Source organism: Coffea arabica, chromosome 8c (assembly GCF_036785885.1).
Source record: "Coffea arabica cultivar ET-39 chromosome 8c, Coffea Arabica ET-39 HiFi, whole genome shotgun sequence".
Taxonomy (NCBI): Eukaryota; Viridiplantae; Streptophyta; class Magnoliopsida; order Gentianales; family Rubiaceae; genus Coffea; species Coffea arabica.
Genome location: NC_092325.1, coordinates 11689822 through 11709505, shown reverse-complemented (window position 1 = coordinate 11709505; position 19684 = coordinate 11689822). Strand labels below are relative to the sequence as shown.

The following is a 19684-nucleotide window of genomic DNA, read 5'->3' as shown; positions in this document are numbered from 1 at the left end:
TGATAGCGAATGAGTAAAATGCATGAATCCTATAGGAATGCATCAAGACGGGAACGGGGAGTCCTAACTTTGTGACTTTAATTTTCCCTTTGATTAGAAGGGAGAACTAGCGTGCTAAGGCTATTTTGTAGCCACACTCGCTCGTTTCCCTTATCGAAAGGGGACTCTCAAGCAAATGTACCCTATGACTAGCATGAGGTGCAAAAATCCTAAAATGAGGGGAAAAGGGGTTCAAGGAGCATGCCAAATGATAAAACTAAGAAAAATGCATGACATGTAGTGAACATGCAAGTATGCACTAACAAAAGGGAAATCCCTAAGGGTCTAGCGTTGGACTAACCCTTTCTATAAATTCCTAACGGGATAATGAGCCACAACTAGCATTGGACTAGTGTGGTGACGTACATTCATCCATCACATTCATCTACGACTATAGAAAGCGAGTAGACATGCCAAACACTCATAAACACATAGCACATAACACTTAGCATGCTCGACTAGATGCAAGAACCTAATAAAGCAATAAACACATAGGCATGCAAAAACACACAAGGCAAATAAAGTAAAGAAATCCCTAGCTATTACACTTGGGGAGGCCCTACTACAATCTAAAAGGGGAAATAAATAAATAATTAAAATAAATACCTAACTATTACAAATTTGGCATTCAAGTGCCTTTCAAACGACTTGCCAATTAGAAAGGCGAAATAAAAGAAAGCAAAATAAGCAATTAAACCAAAATGAAAAGCAAATTAAAGCATGCATATTCACACATAACACGTAGGAGCACGTAGGAGAAATGAACTCAAAGAAAATAGGGGTTACCTCCCTTGCAACGGTGCCCTAGTGGAGTGAAATCACTTATTTTACCCTCCAAAATAATAAAAGAGTCAAGGCATCACTTTAATCAAGAAATAATCACATGAAATGGGGATGAGCATGAAATTGAATCAATCCAAGGCATTTAAAGGAAGGTGAACAGCCCATGTAAAATTTAAAACAAGTAATGACTTGATTGCAAAAACTAAAGAAATTTGAGGGGTCAATTTGATTGGTTTCTCCAATTGTTTGGGCCATAGTGAAACAAAAAGGGACTTGGGGGGTTAAAAGGCAATTTTTGGGAACCTTTGCATGCATGCATACGAGGAAAAACTCTTCTGCAACCAAGAAAAGCATCACTGCAACCTCCAAGTGCTCTCAGTTTCTGAAGTTATCTTGAACCTGGGTGGTGGTGGTGCTGGTGGTGGTCGACGGACAGCAGCGGCAGCAAATACGGACTGGTGGTGGGAGGTTCGCGGGAGGTGGTTATGGAGGTTTGCGGGCGGTGGTGGCGATGAGCAGCGATTGCTCTGCTTTCTTTTCCCCTGCCTCACAAAGCTCTCTTTTCTCTAAAACCCTTCTCGGCCTTCCTGACTTTTCCCCTTCAGATGAAGCTTTCCGTTTCTCTTTTTTCCTTTGTTTCTATCTCTCCGCTCCTCTCTCTTGATCTCTCTTCAAACCCTTTGCTCAGGTTTCTTGCTCCAGGCTGTAGCCTCTTCAATTTTCCTCTCGGTTCTTTCTAAAACCTCTCTTTGTTCCTTCCTACTCAGCCCAGCCGCCAACGCCTCTTACTTCGGCTGCATTTCTTTTCCTTTTATACGGGAACTTCCAACCCTAAACCCTTAGCAACTTCTCCTATATTTGCAGCTAAGGGGCTGCTCGATCCTCCCTTGCAAAGCTGCGGAAAAAACGCAGCTTGCTGTCGTGTATTGCCCCTTTTTTTTTCTTTTTTCCTTTTTTTTTTTTGAAAGTAATTTAACAAAAATGATAATAAAAACTAAGTAATAAAAAACAACAATTTTACATCAAAATAAACAAACTAAAACAACAAAATTGCCATTTTCAACCTTTTCCTTTCATTTTTCATTTTTCATTTTTCATCATTTTTCACTTTTTTTCCTTTTTTTTCACCTTCAAGAAAGCATTGAATTTAAATTACAAACGACTAAATCATATTTTTTGAATGCTTTTTCTTTTTCTTTTTTTTTTTCCTAAAATGTCTAAAAATGAGATTAGTAAAACCAAACTAAAATAAACATCAATAAAACTAATAATGAAAAATAAAGTTAAAAATTTGGTGTCTACAATAATGTTACTTTCTATGTCATAAAATCTATAAGCTTTACTAGTTAAGGCATATCCAACAAATGCACACTTTCTAGCTCTAACTCCTAGTTTAGGAATTTTTGGATCGGCTAATCTAACATATGCCAAACAACCCCACACACGAAAATAGTTTAAATTTGGTTTCCTTTTATTCCATAACTCATAAGGTGTTAAAAGAGTTTGTTTTCCAGGCACTCTATTCATTTTGTAATTAGCTGTCAGAATTGCTTCTCCCCAAAAATTCTTTGGTGCACTTGCATTCACCATTATTGTATTTGTTAAATTTATTAAAGTTCTATTTTTACGTTCTGTTACACCATTAGATGCAGGTGAATAAGGCGGAGTAGTTTCATGAACAATTCCTAAAGATTTAATGTAATCAATTAGTCCCAAAGTTTCATATTCTTTTCCTCTATCGCTTCTAAACTTTTTAATTTTCTTGTCAAAACGATTTTCAATTTCTTGTACATATGTTACAAGTTGTTCATGTGTTTCACTTTTATGTTTCATAAGATATACATAAGTATATCGAGAAAAATCATCTATAAAGGTTATAAAATATCTTTTACCACCACGTGTAAGAGTGCCTTCAAATTCACAAATATCAGTATGTATTAATTCAAGTAAATCACTACTCCTTTCTACTTTTACATGTGGCTGTTTTGTGATTTTTGTCAAGCTACAATACTCACATTTTTCAAAATCATTTTAAAGCTTAGGTAACAATCCAATATAACTCATATTCTTTAAGTATTTAGAATTAACATGACAAAGTCGAGCATGCCATAAATTAGTACTAGAAGCAATATAAACAGAACTAGGAGATACTTTATTCATTTCAACATTCAATTTGAACATACCATCATATGCATAGCCTTTTCCAACAAATGCATTATTTTTTGTAATCACATATTGATCAGAATCTATAATTTGCTTGAATCCAGCTTTGTTGAGAAGATAACTTGAAACCAAGTTCTTTCTGATTTGAGGAGTATGAAGAACATCTTTCAAAGTTAAAGTACGGCCAGAGGTGAATTTTAGATCCACATCACCAACACCCACCACCTTAGTGGTATGTGAGTCACCAAGTAAGACCATTTTACCTTCTATAGCATGAGTGTAGCTTTTGAACCAATCTTTATCATGGCAAATGTGCCTAGAAGCACCTGAATCTGCCTACCACCCTTCATGATTGTCTAGCATGTTCACCTCAGTTATCATAGCCACTAAAGGCTCTTCAGCTACATGAGCTTGAGGTTTATCACCATACTTTTTAGGTTGTCCACGTTTTCTAAAATAACAATCCTTGGCTTGGTGGCCAGGTTTTCCACATACAAAACATGGACCCCTAAGAGTTTTATTATTAGTAGAAGGGGTTTCTTGGTTCTTTCTAGGTCCTTTATATTGATAATGTGGTCTATTCTTATTTTTCATATTTTTTCCTCTAGGTCTCAAGTATGCATTATTCTTAAAATTCTGACCTCTAGAGACATTATCAGTTGAAGTAATAAAATGTACCTTATTAGTGTCACCATTGCCATTTGTCTCCTCAGGCTTATCTTGCTTCCTTGCCTCCTCTTCAATTCTAAGTCGAGCCATGAAATTGACTAGAGTGATCTCCGATTGCTTGTGGCGTAGTCCCTTTTGAATATCCTTCCAAGAGTTTGGTAATTTGTCAATTATAGCGGCCACTTGCATTTGTTCATCCACCTTGATGCCTTCAGATTGAATTTCATGAACTATATTTTGTAGTTCATGTATTTGAACAAGGACAGATTTATTTTCTACCATTTGATACTTGAAGTAGCGGCTACAAGCGTATTTCTTGGCTCCAGTTTCATCAGTATCATATTTCTTTTGCAAAGCCTTCCAAATCTTTTTAACTGTGGAATAAGAAGTGGAATAGTAATCATAAAACTCGTCAGATAAGCAATTAAGAAGATAGTTTTTACAATCTTCTTCATCACTTCTCCATTTTTGAACACTTTGTTCGTGCTCTTGCTTCTGTTGCTCATCCATGTCATCAACATGGATTTTGGTTGGATTTTTGCCGTAAGTACCCAAGCTGCCTTCATGAGTTTTAGGTAGAAAAGTACTTTTTTAGTCCATCTTTTGAAGTGTTCGCCATTGAACTTGAAAGGCTTGTTGAGATCTGTAGAACTTCCAACGGATGTAGGGATAGTAGAGTTAGTGTTGCTCTCTATTTGAGTATCGTCTTAAAATTGTTGGAGGAGAGTACACGAACAATCTCTAATCTTCAAAAAATAACCACCTTGGAATTGACAGCTACTAAAAAGTTCGGTAGGGCTGAGGCGCGTAGAACGCTCTCTTTAAGACGATACGCCCCCCTACGGTACTTTTCAAACCGATGCAGAAGGTCTAGCGCGCTGCCTCCAGGATACAACAGCCCAACTCTATAGTTGTTACTTCTCTTTGATCTGCACAACCAAGAGAAGCAGAAGCTTCCCAATATCTTTCTTTGCCCAAAGAAAACAGAATGAAGGAGAAAGAAATGAATGTGAGGAGGATAGTATTTTAGAGTGGTTTTTTGTTGAGAGAAGTGTGTGTAAAATTCTTTAGAGAATCCCACTATTTATAGGCTACAAAACCTTAGGTAAAGGAAAAACCAATGTGTAACGGTTTTTTTCATATTAAATTGTAGTTAATTGGTAGAATTTATAACCTAAAGAATTAATTCACATTTGAATAGGTTATAAAGACTTATTCAAATAATTCTTTTGTAACTCCCACAATAATACATTTGACCAAATAATTATTTTATAACTCTTATTCAAATAATTATACAATAACTCCATTCAAAATGCAATGTAACTCCCACAATTATAATTCCCATAACTCACCAATAAATTCTATTGTAACTCCTTGTAAAGATTTGGTCAAAAATTAAGATTTTGTTAAAATACACCAACAACTTAAACCTCAACAAGGAAGATTGAAACCAGTAGCAACTCAACTAAGCATTAAAGGAGGAATGAGTGCAGGTGATGGCAGGTTGGTTGGCCGAGGGAATGAAGTAGACTCTACAATTTGTTGTTTTTAATTCCTTACCTTAACAGATAGGTGCCTTGGAAATCAGAAAAACTTGAGGAAGCTTAACTAAATTTGACAAAAGGATGCTGATACGATCTGCTATGATACTAAAGGGAAGGAAATCAGTTTTTGGAGCAGTTTTTCTTCTAATGTCTGATTTTGTGAACTTCCACAGGTAGAACTAAGGTTACTCTGTGGTTTAGTAACTATGACTAGTTCCATGAGTAGAGTTGAACTAAGGCAAATAGGGAGGAAAACTATGAAATGTGCCACTGAATTGTCTCATGGCCGAGAGAAGAAGGGAAGAGTTTATCAATCTTTTCCTCTAAGTTAGCTGCAAAAATTTCCACGTTCTGCAATAAATGTAATTAACCTGTCTAGTTGGGATATAAAATTGGACGGTGGAACTTGAGAGAAATGGCAAACGTTGGACTGATATATTGCTAGGAAGCTACTTGAAGGCCACAATAGCTGATGGTAGTTTTTGTAGGGGAATTTGGTCGAATAACCTGTTGAAATTATGAGACATTGACCTTAATTCATGTTGGACAGAACGTATGTCGTGTGTTTGGAGTTTCGGGCAAGTAAAAGATGGAATCTCCACCAAATCTCTGAAGTAATGTTGCTGGAAAGTTATCTAATGGTAGAGAGAAAGAGGGGTTGATTTCATGATAATCAGCTGCCATCTTGAGTAAAACATTGTGTAATATCTTGTCCCTGCTCTCATGTGCACTCTATTGACTTTTAACACTTAAAAGGCTGGTAAATCCTTAGAAAATTCTAGCTAAAACTAGCAAGGAAAAGCGGAAATCCAAACTGCTACATTGTTGGAGGAATAAATGTTTGATGGAATGAATTGCTAGAATTATGTATTGATAATACATGTTGATTAATCTAGTTTAAGCAGGGACAGAATAAATATCGAGTGTTTAATGATTTGGCCAAGTAAAAGATGAAATATTAACATAATTTATGAAGTATATTGCTAAAACTTAGATATTGACTAAAACAGTAGCTAGCTAACCTTTCTATGACATTTTTGGAAACCCTAAAATAACTCGTTATAGCTATATACATAACATGACTTCAAATCACCTAATCTTGTCCTCACAAGCATTTTAAAGATTTTAGAACTTCAAGGACTAGTGTAGAGAAATAAAATCTAATTTACAAATGGTTTAGAGCTAACTAGTTAATATAGGAACCAATAGAGTGTCCACACACTTTAATCTTAGAATCTTGAGTGGAAAATGGTTTAATTCTGATTCAAATATTTTGTATATTATAAACTTGGAAATATTTATATTTCTTCGATTAAAATGATAAAGTCAATAAGTCTCGAAATGAAATGTAGAATAAATATTGAATATATTATATTTTATATTTCAAAGTCAAACTTAATTCTAATAATTTAAATAATAGGATAATAAATAATAGGTGAACATCTACAAATTATATATTTACTTTGGAATTATGAACTTGTCTCAAGAAGTAGCTGTGAGTTAGGAAACAAACCCAAGGCTTGAGAGTAATTTATTTGGGTATTTGGTGAGTGTTTCCGAATTTGTGTGTTTAACTGTTTATGTTTACTTAAGTGAAATTATGTGATAAATGTGCTTATTATGGAATATTGCTAGTGATTCATTATAAAGTGTATCTCAATTGTCCCTCGCCTTCTAAGTCGAGGGCGTACTTTATCGCACTCGACTTAGTTGAATTTGAAGGTTGATAATTGATCAAATGTTATTGCAAGTGTGCATGAATGTAAGCCGTATGTGTACTTTACCACATTGGCTGAACTGGGCCCCAAAACCCTCTGTTCAACGGACTATTCGAGCCAACAAAGGGCTTGGTAGGATGGCACTATTCGAGCCAACAAAAGGCTTGGTCGGATGGGACGAAAGCTTTGGGTAAGTGTTTCGGTATACTCGAGTATTACCCTAAAGTTGGGAGATTGTTGAACTGATTATTGAATGTAGGAGATTGTTTATTGTTTTGGAGGACATAAGGAGGTGAATTGGCGAAGTGTGCAATGATATTGAAATGAGTGTACAATGATATTGAAATGACTCCCAGAAGGAGTTTGTATCCTTTTGAAAATGACTATACAATGACATGTTCATTACTTGCTTAATTTTACTGGTTTAAGTGTTTATTGAATGTTATTTGTTCGGCAAACCTCACTGAGGTTTAGCTCAACCTTGTAGTTTGTTTTCCTTACAGGAGTTGGTGGTCGAAAAACGAACGAGGAAGTTTAGGTAGTTAACATGAAGTTTTTTGTAATTGTAAATTATCTGGTATCATATCACAGCTGAAGTTTTGTATTAAACTTGGCATTGTAAAAGATTTGAACGTGTAGTTTTAGTATACCACAATGTTATCTTTGAAGTTAATGTGAAATTAATGAGTCCTGGCGAGAGCCAGGCAAACAATTCGCTAACTTTTAGGGTACATCCTGAAAGGAGGTGGGACCGTCACAGAAAACCCGACTCGGTCCAATGACCGGTTCATCGGGTTGACTGGTTCGACCACTGGGCTGGGTTGGGTTAATAACTATGCTACCAAGTATGAGAAAATCAATTCCCTTAAATTAGTATGAGAAAATTAGTTCGATTCTCAAATTGCTTCCAAGAACCAAATACAACATTTACAGGAACAGATTTTGTTTAATAATAGCTACTATTGTTAAATTTTATTAGTAATATTAGTGGGTGAACTAAAGAAGTGGAAAATTATATTGCACCCAAAATTTATTTCAAAAAAAGACATTTATAGTTTACTAATAATTAAGAAAAAACTGGAGTTAATTCTTAATACTTTTTATTTGTATTGTACTTATAAAAGTCCTTTACGTTGAAACCAACTTTCAGGGGTGCAACTTGCTCTCCTCTACATGAAGTTTTGATTTAGGGCAAAACTGAAACTACCCAAACTTTCAGGGAAGCAAACTGTAATGAACCCAAGAAAAGAAAGAAAGAATAGAAAAAAAGCAACATTGTAACCAAGAACTCAAAAAATCTTCTGCACGAAGACAAAAACATTAAAAAACAACTGCCAAATCACAAACTCGAAATCCTGCAGGGTCCAGAAAAGAGCAATTTCCGTATGCTGGCCACAAATTACACCTTGAAAGCAAGATATTATAAATATCCCCTAGTCTAGTATAGTCCTTTTAATATAGTTAAAAGTACCCAAAACCATAGTTGTTGTTGTGGAGCAGGAAAGGCTGTTCTATGGACGTCATTCATCACTTCATTTTTCTTAACTGCTCCGAGAGAGAGACATATATATATATATATATATATATATATATATATATATTGCAGCCAAAACTTAGGCTAGAAATATGTTCTGGTTGACAATGATGCATACTATGTTTGCGTTATGTGGGTTCCACATTAATCCAAAAATAGATAACATCACGTAGGGGAAAACAAGTAGTGGCCTCGGCTGCATAGCCATATTGCTCTCAAGATGCAACTAAGTTAATACTGTGTTTTTGTTCTATTGAATATATCATAGTTTTTATTTTGAAATATTTTAAAATATTTTTCATATTAAGAAAGTCGAAATTCTTTTTAGTCTATTTTTTTCATGATTGTCTCTTCCTTAAATCAAGCACATATTACATTCAAATTCAAATTTTGAATGTCAAAGAATAAAGTTAGAAAAAGAAGTGTAAACATTGCAATCAAATCAATATTTTTAAAGAGTTGAATTTCCAAAACATAATAAAAAAATTGGGGCAGAGGGAGTGTAAATTTGTAATTGTCTAGGAAGTGTGCTTACAACTTAGTGTTGCATGTAATGAATTCAAATATCATTAGAACCTCCGTATCATTCTTGAGTACACCAATTTCATATTTCAAGTGGATCCTCCTATGGTGTTTCATTTTTAAATGCTTAAATTCAAAGTAGTTAATATTGAAGTGTGCAAAACGAATGGCACTGTTTGTAGTTCAAATTTGACCTCTGAGAAAGAGCTAAGTGAACGAATTTTGTGTGTTAAAGTTGAAAGTATATGAATGAGTAAGCAATTGATCAACAGACGAAGCACCCAAAAAAAAAAAAAAAGAATTCTTGAAGGGATGAATGGTTAATGCGATGACTCTTGGCTCTATCTGTCTGACTTGCTAACTTTCACGTAAACAAAAGAAAACAAGAAACTTTTATTGGTTAATTAATTAAAACCAATTAATTTAATAGGAATTAATTTTATATACATTATCATAATTTTGAATGCATGATATACATATGCGAAATTTGAATTTACTCAATTAATAGATAGTGCATATTTTATAGTGAAATAGTAAATGAAAAATAGTGCAAATGTGATGTTTTCAGTTAATCCTTTTGCAAAAACTCATGAAAAATACATATATATATATATATATATGTATATGAGAAAATTAGTTTAATCAATCCGGTCCTCAGGTTTATATTGACTCTCTTTGACTTTTTGCACTTCAGATGCATAATCGCATCAGGCGGCAAGGATAAAGCCATTGAAAAAATGAAAATTTTTAAGCCAAATGCTAATCATGTTATTAATTATAGTTACTTTTGCTGCTAGTCATATTTTTCCCTTTACATTTTCGTTAGAAATTGTGTAGCAAAAGAAATGTAGATTACTATGTATTTCACAAGATCATGAAAAACTAATCCATTGTTCATCAAAGAACGAACTTTCGGTATTATCGACTTCACCTTTCCCCCCTCCCAATCTGCATTTTTCTTCCACTTCCAGGTAGATAGTGAGGAGTCTGTGGACTATTCCCATGGCTTAGAATATGCATGTCTTCAACAAATTTAGGGAGAGCATTTCAATCCAATTAAATGAATGTGTCTTATGCATCCTCTTCGGGTATATTTTTGAGACCCAAAAAAAAAAATCCATGAGAAAAGTTGTGACAGCCCCACCTCCTCCTAAGGCGAACCAAAGAGTTCGGGGGACCGTCTGTCTAGCTCTCGCCAGGACTACGGAGTCACAACACACCAACCCTACATAACACGCGATAGAACCCCAAGAAAACAAACAATCGGAGGCTACTAAGTTGAAAACATGATTTTTAAACCACATGGTGAAATGGTACTTCGATTAAACGTTCAACAAAAATGAAACGAAAAGGAAAATAAAAAATGAAAACTGGAAAGAAAAGCTGCCATGTCACAATCCGGCCGAGATCTGCCCGGATATCCGGCCGGATTCCTGGCCGGATTGGAGGCAGTAGTTCATCCCAAATGTCATTCAATTCCCCTGTCAATCCGGCCAGTTATCCGACCAAGATCCGACCGGATATGCGGCCGGATTCGATGAACAGTGTTCCCGCCAAAGTTGTTTTCTTCCTCGTTCAAGTTCCACACTCGCCCAGGCATTCTACCGAGTACAAGAAAAGTTCCACAAAGCCATAGAAACATAACAACTCAAACAAATACACTTAATTTACAGGGTTAAACACTTAGATACATAGATTGAAAACATTACAAGTCAAAATGTGATACTTGATCAAACTACAACTAAGGTTTTCGATTACAAAAGAGCTTAATAAAAGAACATTTACACTAGCTCGACCCTTTCTTCCAAAAATCGTGATTTCAAAGTTTGTCCCCTGTAAGGAAAACAAAAGGTAATGAGAAGGGGCGAGTTTTCACTCAATGAGGTACCAAAAGTACAAACAGTAAAGAATCATATAACTTCATTTTAATCAGCCAAATATACACACCAAATGAGAAAATAAACAAACACCTCAAATAGAAAGGATACTGATGGTTCTCAAGAGCCAAATTTCCATTGTAGGACTTGATTCCAAACTTGTTGACCCTCCGTCAATGTTTAATGTAACAAACATGTCCATAGACCCCCCTTACGCCAAATTCTGTCCACCAAACATACCCCTTATTAGGGCCGAACACCTCAACAGAAACAGAAATGATAATACTCGAGTATACCAGAACTTTAGAATATAACTTAGCCCTAAGTCGGGAATTTTGTCCCTGGCGGTGCTGGACAACACAACAGGCTAGCACAACAACTATACCTCACCAGAGGGTCTCGATTCAGGATTTCGTCCCTGGCAGTGCTGGACAATACAACAAGCTAGTACAACGGCTATACCCCACTAGAGGGTCTCGATTCAGATGCACATAAACATGCAAGTTCGCATACAGGATCAACTAATTCAAGTTCGTACAATAACCCAGTCACACAGGGTAGAGAACGAGTGCGATAAAGTACACCCTCGTCTCGTACAGAATAAACAGATGGTATAGTCATTTAAGTCACAAATTGCAAGTACATATAACCCATTTATTTAAGCAACGAATCATAGGAGTGATACACTCATCAGTTCAAACAAGGACAACTTCAAAAGTTTCCTCCCAAAGGATGGTTTTGATCACCGCCACGTCCTAATAACAACCAAGATAAAATAATTATGGTTCCCCCATCCACAAACCCAGGAAACGGAATGCACAAATGACGCTCGACTACAAGTCGTGTGCCTAGTCAAGTTAACTACTAGGGCAAAGACATAACAATGTGGCGTTGGAGTAAAAAGGTAGCAGTTGGTCTTAAAACATGAACAACCCTAAAGCCTTTCACTCAAGTCGCGAGTACATCCAACTTGCCCTCGAGCGAAAATTTGGGCAGCATGCCCTTTGTATTTAGCTATTTTTCACCCATTTATGGCTTCATTATTTTTCTCAATTCAGTCCTAAAGTCACACATAAATACTCTTAACACAATAGCCTTTCACTAGGCTCAATGTTATTCAATTACAAAACAATGCTTGCAATGCGACCGGAACTAATGTTCAAGACAAATAATAAAATAACAGGTTTGACGTCTCTTGGCGTTTCGGTCACAACCGAAACTACACTTATCGGATTGGAGTACACTTTATGCTGTTTCGAAGCTAAGACAGAGAACTACATTTCTTATGAAGACATCAACATCCAATTCGTGCATTTTCAATATCAAAATGTGACAGCTTAGAGGAAAACAGAAAACTGTCCGCAAAACAGTACATTTGGCAGTCAAGGGTATTTTTGTCATTTTACATGCTACAGTGCTCCGATTGAGCTGAAATTTTGCAGGCAGCTAGTTAACACCATTTCCTACAACTTTTATGTTTTGACCTAAGCCTGTTTAGCCTCTAACATGAACGAATTAAACATGTCAGAACAGGGCAGTTTCAACCTTAAAGCTGGAATTTAGGCACATAAGTTGGAAATTTCTTTAAACAAGTTAACTACCACATCAACCCTCAATATTACACATGGTAAAGTTATCAAACCCTGGCCAATCATAAAGCATCATATGAGGGCAGAAAATTCACTACTAAAGCTGAAAATTTCCATATCACCACCTCAACTCATGGAAAACTACCAAAATCTCAACCATAAGCTACTAGTTTGCATATATTTGAAGTAGAGGAAAGTTTATTGCCATAAATACCTTGAACCTTATGCAAAGAGCTACCAACATCTTTATCTTCCCAAATCACTCCACAAAAACCCTTAAACTTTCTTAGAAATCTACTTCTATGGAGTATTTTTCAAAGGGTTTGGCTAGAACTCAAGATTGAATCTTGAAATTGACGTGGAAAATGAAGCTATCTTTATCTCTTTTTTTTCTCTCCATAGAGCCGGCCAAGCAAGGCAAGAATGAAGAAGATTTTGGGTCAATTTTCGTTTTAGTAAAGTTTAGTAAGACTTGTTCAAGTCCAACTTCCAATGGGTTCGCGACACTTGGCCTTTCTAGAGTTTTCTCTAATCCTCTACCTTCCAATGGTTAATTTATCTAACTAACCTCTCATTATCTACTGGCACCTTGTAAAATAATATTCCTTTACCAAATTTCAACTAATCGTCAAAATTTTTATCGTACTAACCGCATTAGCGGGTCCCATGTCCATAATACATTCCAAACTTGACATGAACTAATTTATAAGAGGAAAATGATTAAAACACTATACTCACTTATAAAAATCTCCAAAAAATTCATATAATAAAGTAAAGTAAAGAAAATTTATGCGAAGTCATACAATGAATATAACCTAGTTTTTCGGGTTCTCACAAAACTAACCAAATCCACCTGCTAGATATGATTAGAGGTCTATGAAAAATAAAAAAAATAAATAATAAAACAGATTTTTGACATCATCAAATTAGAAAAAATGCTTAGAGCAAGGATGGAACTAAGGCAAGTTCTAGATATTTTTTATTTTTTTACTTAAAATTTTAGAAAATTTGAAAGGTTTTATATATTTTATATTATTTGTCCCTCAAAATTTGTTTTTAAAAAAATTTATGTTGATTCGGAAGTTTATATGTACATGTATTTCACCCCCTCAAATTAAAATTATTACTAGCAAATATTTGTGATATTTTGAATTTCAGTGAGAAGAGTGTCTAGACATTTTAGAGCAAACTATAATTGCCAAACATATATCAGTATAAATTTTCGAAATACAACATTTTATTAGTAAGTGGAGTTAATCCCTTGGCGGTATTTTGCATCCCCCGAGATCTTGTACTTTTGAGTTCTTGTACCTTAACACTTTAGCAGGTACATTTCTTCTCAATGCCATCTTGGCCATGTCGGTACATGGATACTAGTTTTTGAATAAAAAAAATTATCAATTGGACAATGATCCTGTATGTTAATATAGGTGTCAATTCCATTTTAATTTGGTTAACTTACCAAAACCCACCAATTAAATAAATGAGTGTAGATGTGCACTTAATTTTAATTAGGTCTAAATGGATGATCTAATGAAATTATTTAATTAGTGGGTGAGTTTGGATCATCCATCAGATAAAATTAAAACTAATTACATATTTAAAGCCAATTACTAGTGGGTATTTAATTGTTCAATTTTGATGATCACCCACCAACCAAATGGCTATATTTTAAATTTTGCAAGACATTTTTTAAAAGTGTTCTCTTCTTTTTGCTTTTATTTTTACATGTCCTTCTTCCTCCCTCCCTTCCAAAACTTTAGCAAAACTTTCAATTATTGTGCCAATTGATTTCTTGTATAAATAGAAACACCATCTAGAAAATCCTGTGCAATGTTATTTGTTCATTTTCTCTTTTTATTTGGGTAAACAATTTTATTTACTAACTAATGTATCAGTATAGGCTCAACTATTACCGTCAAGTGCTACCAATTAACTTACTGAAGATAATTCTCAAATATGAGAACATTAATCTAAACAAAGGAAAATACAATTTATTTGAGCTACATTTCTGTTTCCTCCCTAACACATCATCTAGAGTGATAGTGCATAGTGATGAGAAATAGTGTGACCAATTGACATGTTTTGTTGTCTTTGCTACTTTAGTACTCCTTACGCTACAAAAAATTCATTCTCAATTCATAGTTAAGATAACATTACGTGACATTTTGCAACAATACTTACTACATTGACTCTTTGTGCTATGAAAACAAAAATGCACAAAATAGATGACAAAACACATAACTAAAACTATTTGCATAATAGAAGAAGATTAGAACAAAATAGCCTATTTAGTAGAGTGGTTGGAGCAGTTAGAGAAAGAATGTCCTGTACTTGCTTCTCCCTCAAAAGCATGCTTTCAGATGAGAGAAATCAACCATTATTTCAACAGAATCTCTCATACTTATAACACATATATTCTTCCTCAACCTCTCCATCTTTGCCACCAAAAATGAAGGACTCAAATTCAAAGCCTTGGATGCCTTTCACAGCAAACTGTTGCACAGTTGAAGACCATACTGTTTTTGGAAATTTTAGCCGGTGTCGTCCATCTAGGTCCGAATTCTCTAAGAACATTGCTCCAATGCCATCATTTCGTCGATTGTCCTTCTCTGATCTTAGTAGTTCTTCTTCCGCTCGAATCAATGAGGATCTTGCACAATCATTCGGCCCTGACTTGTTCGACTTTCAGCTTAGCGAATTGCGGGCTATAACACAGAATTTCTCGAGCAATTTCTTGCTTGGAGAGGGTGGTTTTGGGACCGTACATAAGGGCTATGTTGATGATAACTTTAGGCCAGGTTTGAAGGCTCAAGCTGTTGCTGTTAAGCTTCTTGATATTGAAGGGCTGCAAGGACACCGTGAATGGCTTGTAAGGCGGTTCTTTCTTTCTTTTTTTTTTTTAACAATAATAAAGTTTTTGTTTTGATTAAAATGCTCTCATGACTGCATGATTGGAATTTGGATGTTAATTTTTCTTATTCATGTTAGAAAACATTATTAGCATACTAACAAGAACTTTTCAGTTTTGCTTAGGATAGTAGGCTCTGGGGATGCAGAAAAATATCATTTCACAAGAAGAATATAGTCAATTTAACATTTGAAACCTGAGGCACCAAAGATTAAGACATTTGACTTTTGAGCAAACTATTGGCCATAAACAAATACTGGATATGACAGGATAAAACTATTTAATTCTCAGAGGGGTCCCTTTCAACACATGTAAATGTTGTAGGAATATTCTGCAGAACAAGACTTAATGACAATCAAGCTAGTAAGACTTCAACCTTTTGGTGGAAAGTCTGATACGATTCTATATTAGTCTTTGGAGTAATGAGAAGTTTCTCTTTGTTGTTTACAAAAAAAAAAAAAAAAAAACAGAGAGAGCTTTTTATAGTTTCCCTCCCAAAAACAGAAATAAAAAATCAGCAAAAAGTCAGGTTAGTGTCCAATGATATGGGTCACTATTTCTTATTGGTCCTTGCAAAATGTTTCAAATTTTCAGTATACCGGTAGACCCAAACCTACTAGCCTATTATAGAGCCCGTTCATATCGGACAAGCCGTCATGGGATGGATCGCCTAAGCATCCCAAGGGCCCAACCCATTCACTATTCCCTGCGAGAAATATTCAGTTCACTCCAAATCTAGTTTATTTTTTAGGATTAACAGTATAAGTTCTTAAAGGTGACAAAATTTGTATGCCTAATCTGTTGCACTTTTTTTTTTTTGGTTTTATTTTTTTGATGTTTAACTGCTCCAACATCAGAATATTTGCTGCTAATTATAGTTTAAACAGATTTTTGGGCTTTTAATTATACTTGCTATGACAAATTTTTTCTTGAAGGCCGAAGTGATTTTCCTTGGTCAACTGAGGCACCCAAATTTGGTCAAATTGATTGGCTACTGCTGTGAAGATGAAGAAAGGTTGCTTGTATATGAATTCATGGCTCGGGGTAGCTTAGAAAACCATTTATTCAAGAGTAAGTTACTTAGTACTATTCAGTTTAATACAAGTTTCCCAGTAGTGCTTTTCTTTATAATTTTGAATTAGCTACTTACAAAGGTTTACATGTCAATTCCTCCTGAAAACACAAGTTTTTTAAGCAGAAATAAAAATATTTGCATAGTATAATTTTTCTTTTCATTTGTTTTTCGGGTGTTTTCAACGACTTGATTGGAGTCTTTTGTTTATGCAAAATTTCAAGCTTCCACATGGTAATTGTTGAAGAAAAAAATTTTGAAACTGTATACAGGTTTTGAAGAAAAACTCATAAATTATTTATGGCGTGCTGAAGACTAGCAAAAAAAAAAAAAGAGAGAGGGTAAGATGAACTAAATAATATTTGTAGCAGGAACAATTGTACATGAGAGATAATATTGTACTCATCGGTTTTAGCACAAGATGGTTTTATATAGGTGAGACATAGTGAGATAAAAACTAATATTTATTTCTAGTTTCTCGCGTAGAATTGGTATATTATGAAGCTTATTACAATTTAATATGCAGGGTTATCAGTTTCATTGCCATGGGGCACAAGATTGAAGATTGCTATAGGTGCTGCAAAAGGGCTTGCCTTTTTACATGGCGCAGAGAAGCCTGTTATATATCGTGACTTCAAAACCTCAAATATCTTGCTGGATTCTGTAAGCATATGGAAGTTGATCATTTATCTCTTTTTTCTTTTTCTTTTTTTTTTTTAAATTTTTCTTTGATCTAATTTTTGGCTTTTTGGGGCTAATTAGTTGACGTAGAAAGTGCAAATAATTTAATACATCAACAAACAAATTAGTAAGAATTTTTTTTTTTATTTCGCCAGGATTTCAATGCTAAATTGTCAGATTTTGGGCTTGCCAAAATGGGGCCTGAAGGATCAAACACCCATGTTACCACTAGAGTGATGGGCACATATGGCTATGCTGCTCCAGAGTATGTAAGCACAGGTAATTTGCTTGAAACAAAATTTGTTGGCACTAAATACTTGCAATAAATTAAAAATGATGGATGCCGACAAAATTGATGCAGATATTTTCTAACAAGATCCATGAAATTTCATAATTTACAAAGACATCATAATACAATCGACTTATCTTACTATTGTAAATAAAGCAGAGTGTCAAACTTTGGTTTCAAATGTGGTTTTTGTTTTCTCAAATTAACTATCATACAAGGCTAAATGTTGAGATTTGATTGCAGTTTAGATTAAAAAAATCTTGATTAAAAACACAATCAATGCCTAATTGCTAACAATTTGAATTAATGTGTTTCAGGTCACCTAACAACCAAAAGTGACATATATAGCTTTGGAGTGGTACTGTTAGAACTACTAACGGGAAGAAGGGCAATGGATAAAACGAGGCCAAAAACCGAGCAAAGTCTTGCAGATTGGGCAAAACCCTACTTGACCAGCAGCCGGAGGTTGCGCTGTGTTGTCGACCCTAGACTTTCCGGGCAATACTCGGTCAAGGGAGCAAAGGAGATGGCTCATTTGGCACTACAATGTGTGAGTATGAACCCTAGGGATAGGCCAAAAATGCCTGTTATTATTGAAACTCTTGAAAGCCTTCAAAACTTGAGGGACATGGCTGTGACTTGTGGACAGTGGCCAGCATCACCAAAATCTCACAAAATTGCAGTTTGTAATGCTAGAGGAAAAGGAGAAAAGGGACAAGGGATTTTCCTTACACGATCTGCCATTCTTGCCAGTGCTTGCCCTAAAACAAAATAATTTAATAAAAAAAAAAAACTAAAAGTGTGAGAGTGTAGAAAGTTAGCTGTTTAGATGCTGTATCTATGTTTACCTAAAGCACGTATTGCTAGCTATTAAGACTAGCTTGTAAATATGCGACAACTTGCATGCTTGTATCAAATGTATCTTTCAATTGCCTTCAATGTCTATTTATAAACTCTCAACATCAATATCTCTCCATGAAAAAAGAAAAAAATCAATATCTCCCCGTTCACATGTGAGAAAAGTAATTAGGGCCTGGATCAGCCTATGACACCAACTTTTAAACCAACACAACAATTTTTTTCTTTTTTCGTTTAAAGTGCCTGGATCAGCCAATGCTAAGTTCCAAACTCTCTTTTTCTTTTTCTTTTTTTTGTCATACATGTGCATTAGAAGTGTCAAGAAGGGTGACTTAAATAGGTTTGGACAGTTCATAATTGAATAATGGGTATAATTAGGTCAATTTATTTATATCCTCAAGTGCTACCAATTAACTTACTAAAGATAATTCTCAAATAGTGCTACAGTCTCAAGGCAATTGCTTTTTAGCCGCTAGGAAAAATGCCTCCACAACCGCATATCCTCGATATAATATTGACGCTGGTATACCCAATTACCCATTTATGATTCACTTGAAATTTTATTTATTTTTTTTGCATGTTGTTTGACAAGAAATGAGGATATTTTGTTGTGATTAGATTAGTAAGAAATTCAAATTTATCCCCTTAATATCTAACAAAAATTGAATTTGAATATATAATTATTTTTAAATATATATAAATGAGTGAATTGAGTCAACCCACTGCCCATCAATTAAATTGGTCTAAATGAGTCATTCATTTAAATCTCTTTAAAGTACATTGCATATCTAAATTAACTTATTAACTAGCAGGTTTGAACGGAATTAATACAAATGCGTTATGATTGACACCTCTAACGTGCATACATTTAAGTTTGTTATCATTAGAACTTTAAATAAGCACCAATAATTGCAGGAAATATTGATCTCCTATACAAGACTAAAAAGGTGACTTTGATAACATCAAAAATATAAAACTGAATTTGGCTACAAGGGCTTAAATGTCCCACACCAAAACGGAATAAGAGAAAGGAATCATATATAACCTACCACTCATCAGCTCCTGAATAATTTGGATTCACTATTTCGAACCCGTGGTTTCACTTCAAAAGTTACTTGGGCCAACCCGTGAATTTAGAACCATTATAAATGGTATTAAAGCAAATCTCATGTGGTTTCTATGCATGCAAAATTCTAAAGGTGAAATGTCCCAAGTTGAGATTGGACAAGAGAAAGGAATAGTATATAACTCATGAATCATGAACTATTGAATAACTTGAGTTATCATTTGTGATTTCATTTCAAAAATTGCTTGGATCAACCATGAACCTAGGGCTTTACAAGGTGTCTATTTTAGAATCATATACTCAATCAACATATGGGCTTTGAATCTCAAGTTGGGCTGGAAGCCATTGAGAAATTTTAACTCTAAGATT

General features: G+C 34.7%; 1 protein-coding gene and 1 long non-coding RNA gene across 2 annotated transcripts; one reads left to right on the top strand and one right to left on the bottom strand.

The window, feature by feature from the left end:
• Nucleotides 1-10607: 10607 nt before the first annotated feature.
• On the bottom strand, nt 10608-12834 carry LOC113706371 (uncharacterized). Its single transcript, XR_003451996.2, has 3 exons — nt 12653-12834; nt 10943-11072; nt 10608-10805 (listed from the first exon to the last, which is right to left on the bottom strand). It is a non-coding gene; the product is annotated as an uncharacterized lncRNA (long non-coding RNA).
• A 1887-nt stretch (nt 12835-14721) lies between these two features.
• LOC113706370 (probable serine/threonine-protein kinase PBL15) lies at nt 14722-18330 on the top strand. The gene is made up of 5 exons (XM_027228261.2): nt 14722-15310; nt 16285-16420; nt 16948-17084; nt 17258-17381; nt 17709-18330. Exons 1-5 carry the CDS (start codon nt 14891-14893, stop codon nt 18164-18166), a joined length of 1275 nt encoding a protein of 424 aa, XP_027084062.1. The 5' UTR covers nt 14722-14890; the 3' UTR covers nt 18167-18330.
• The last annotated feature ends 1354 nt before the right edge of the window (nt 18331-19684 follow it).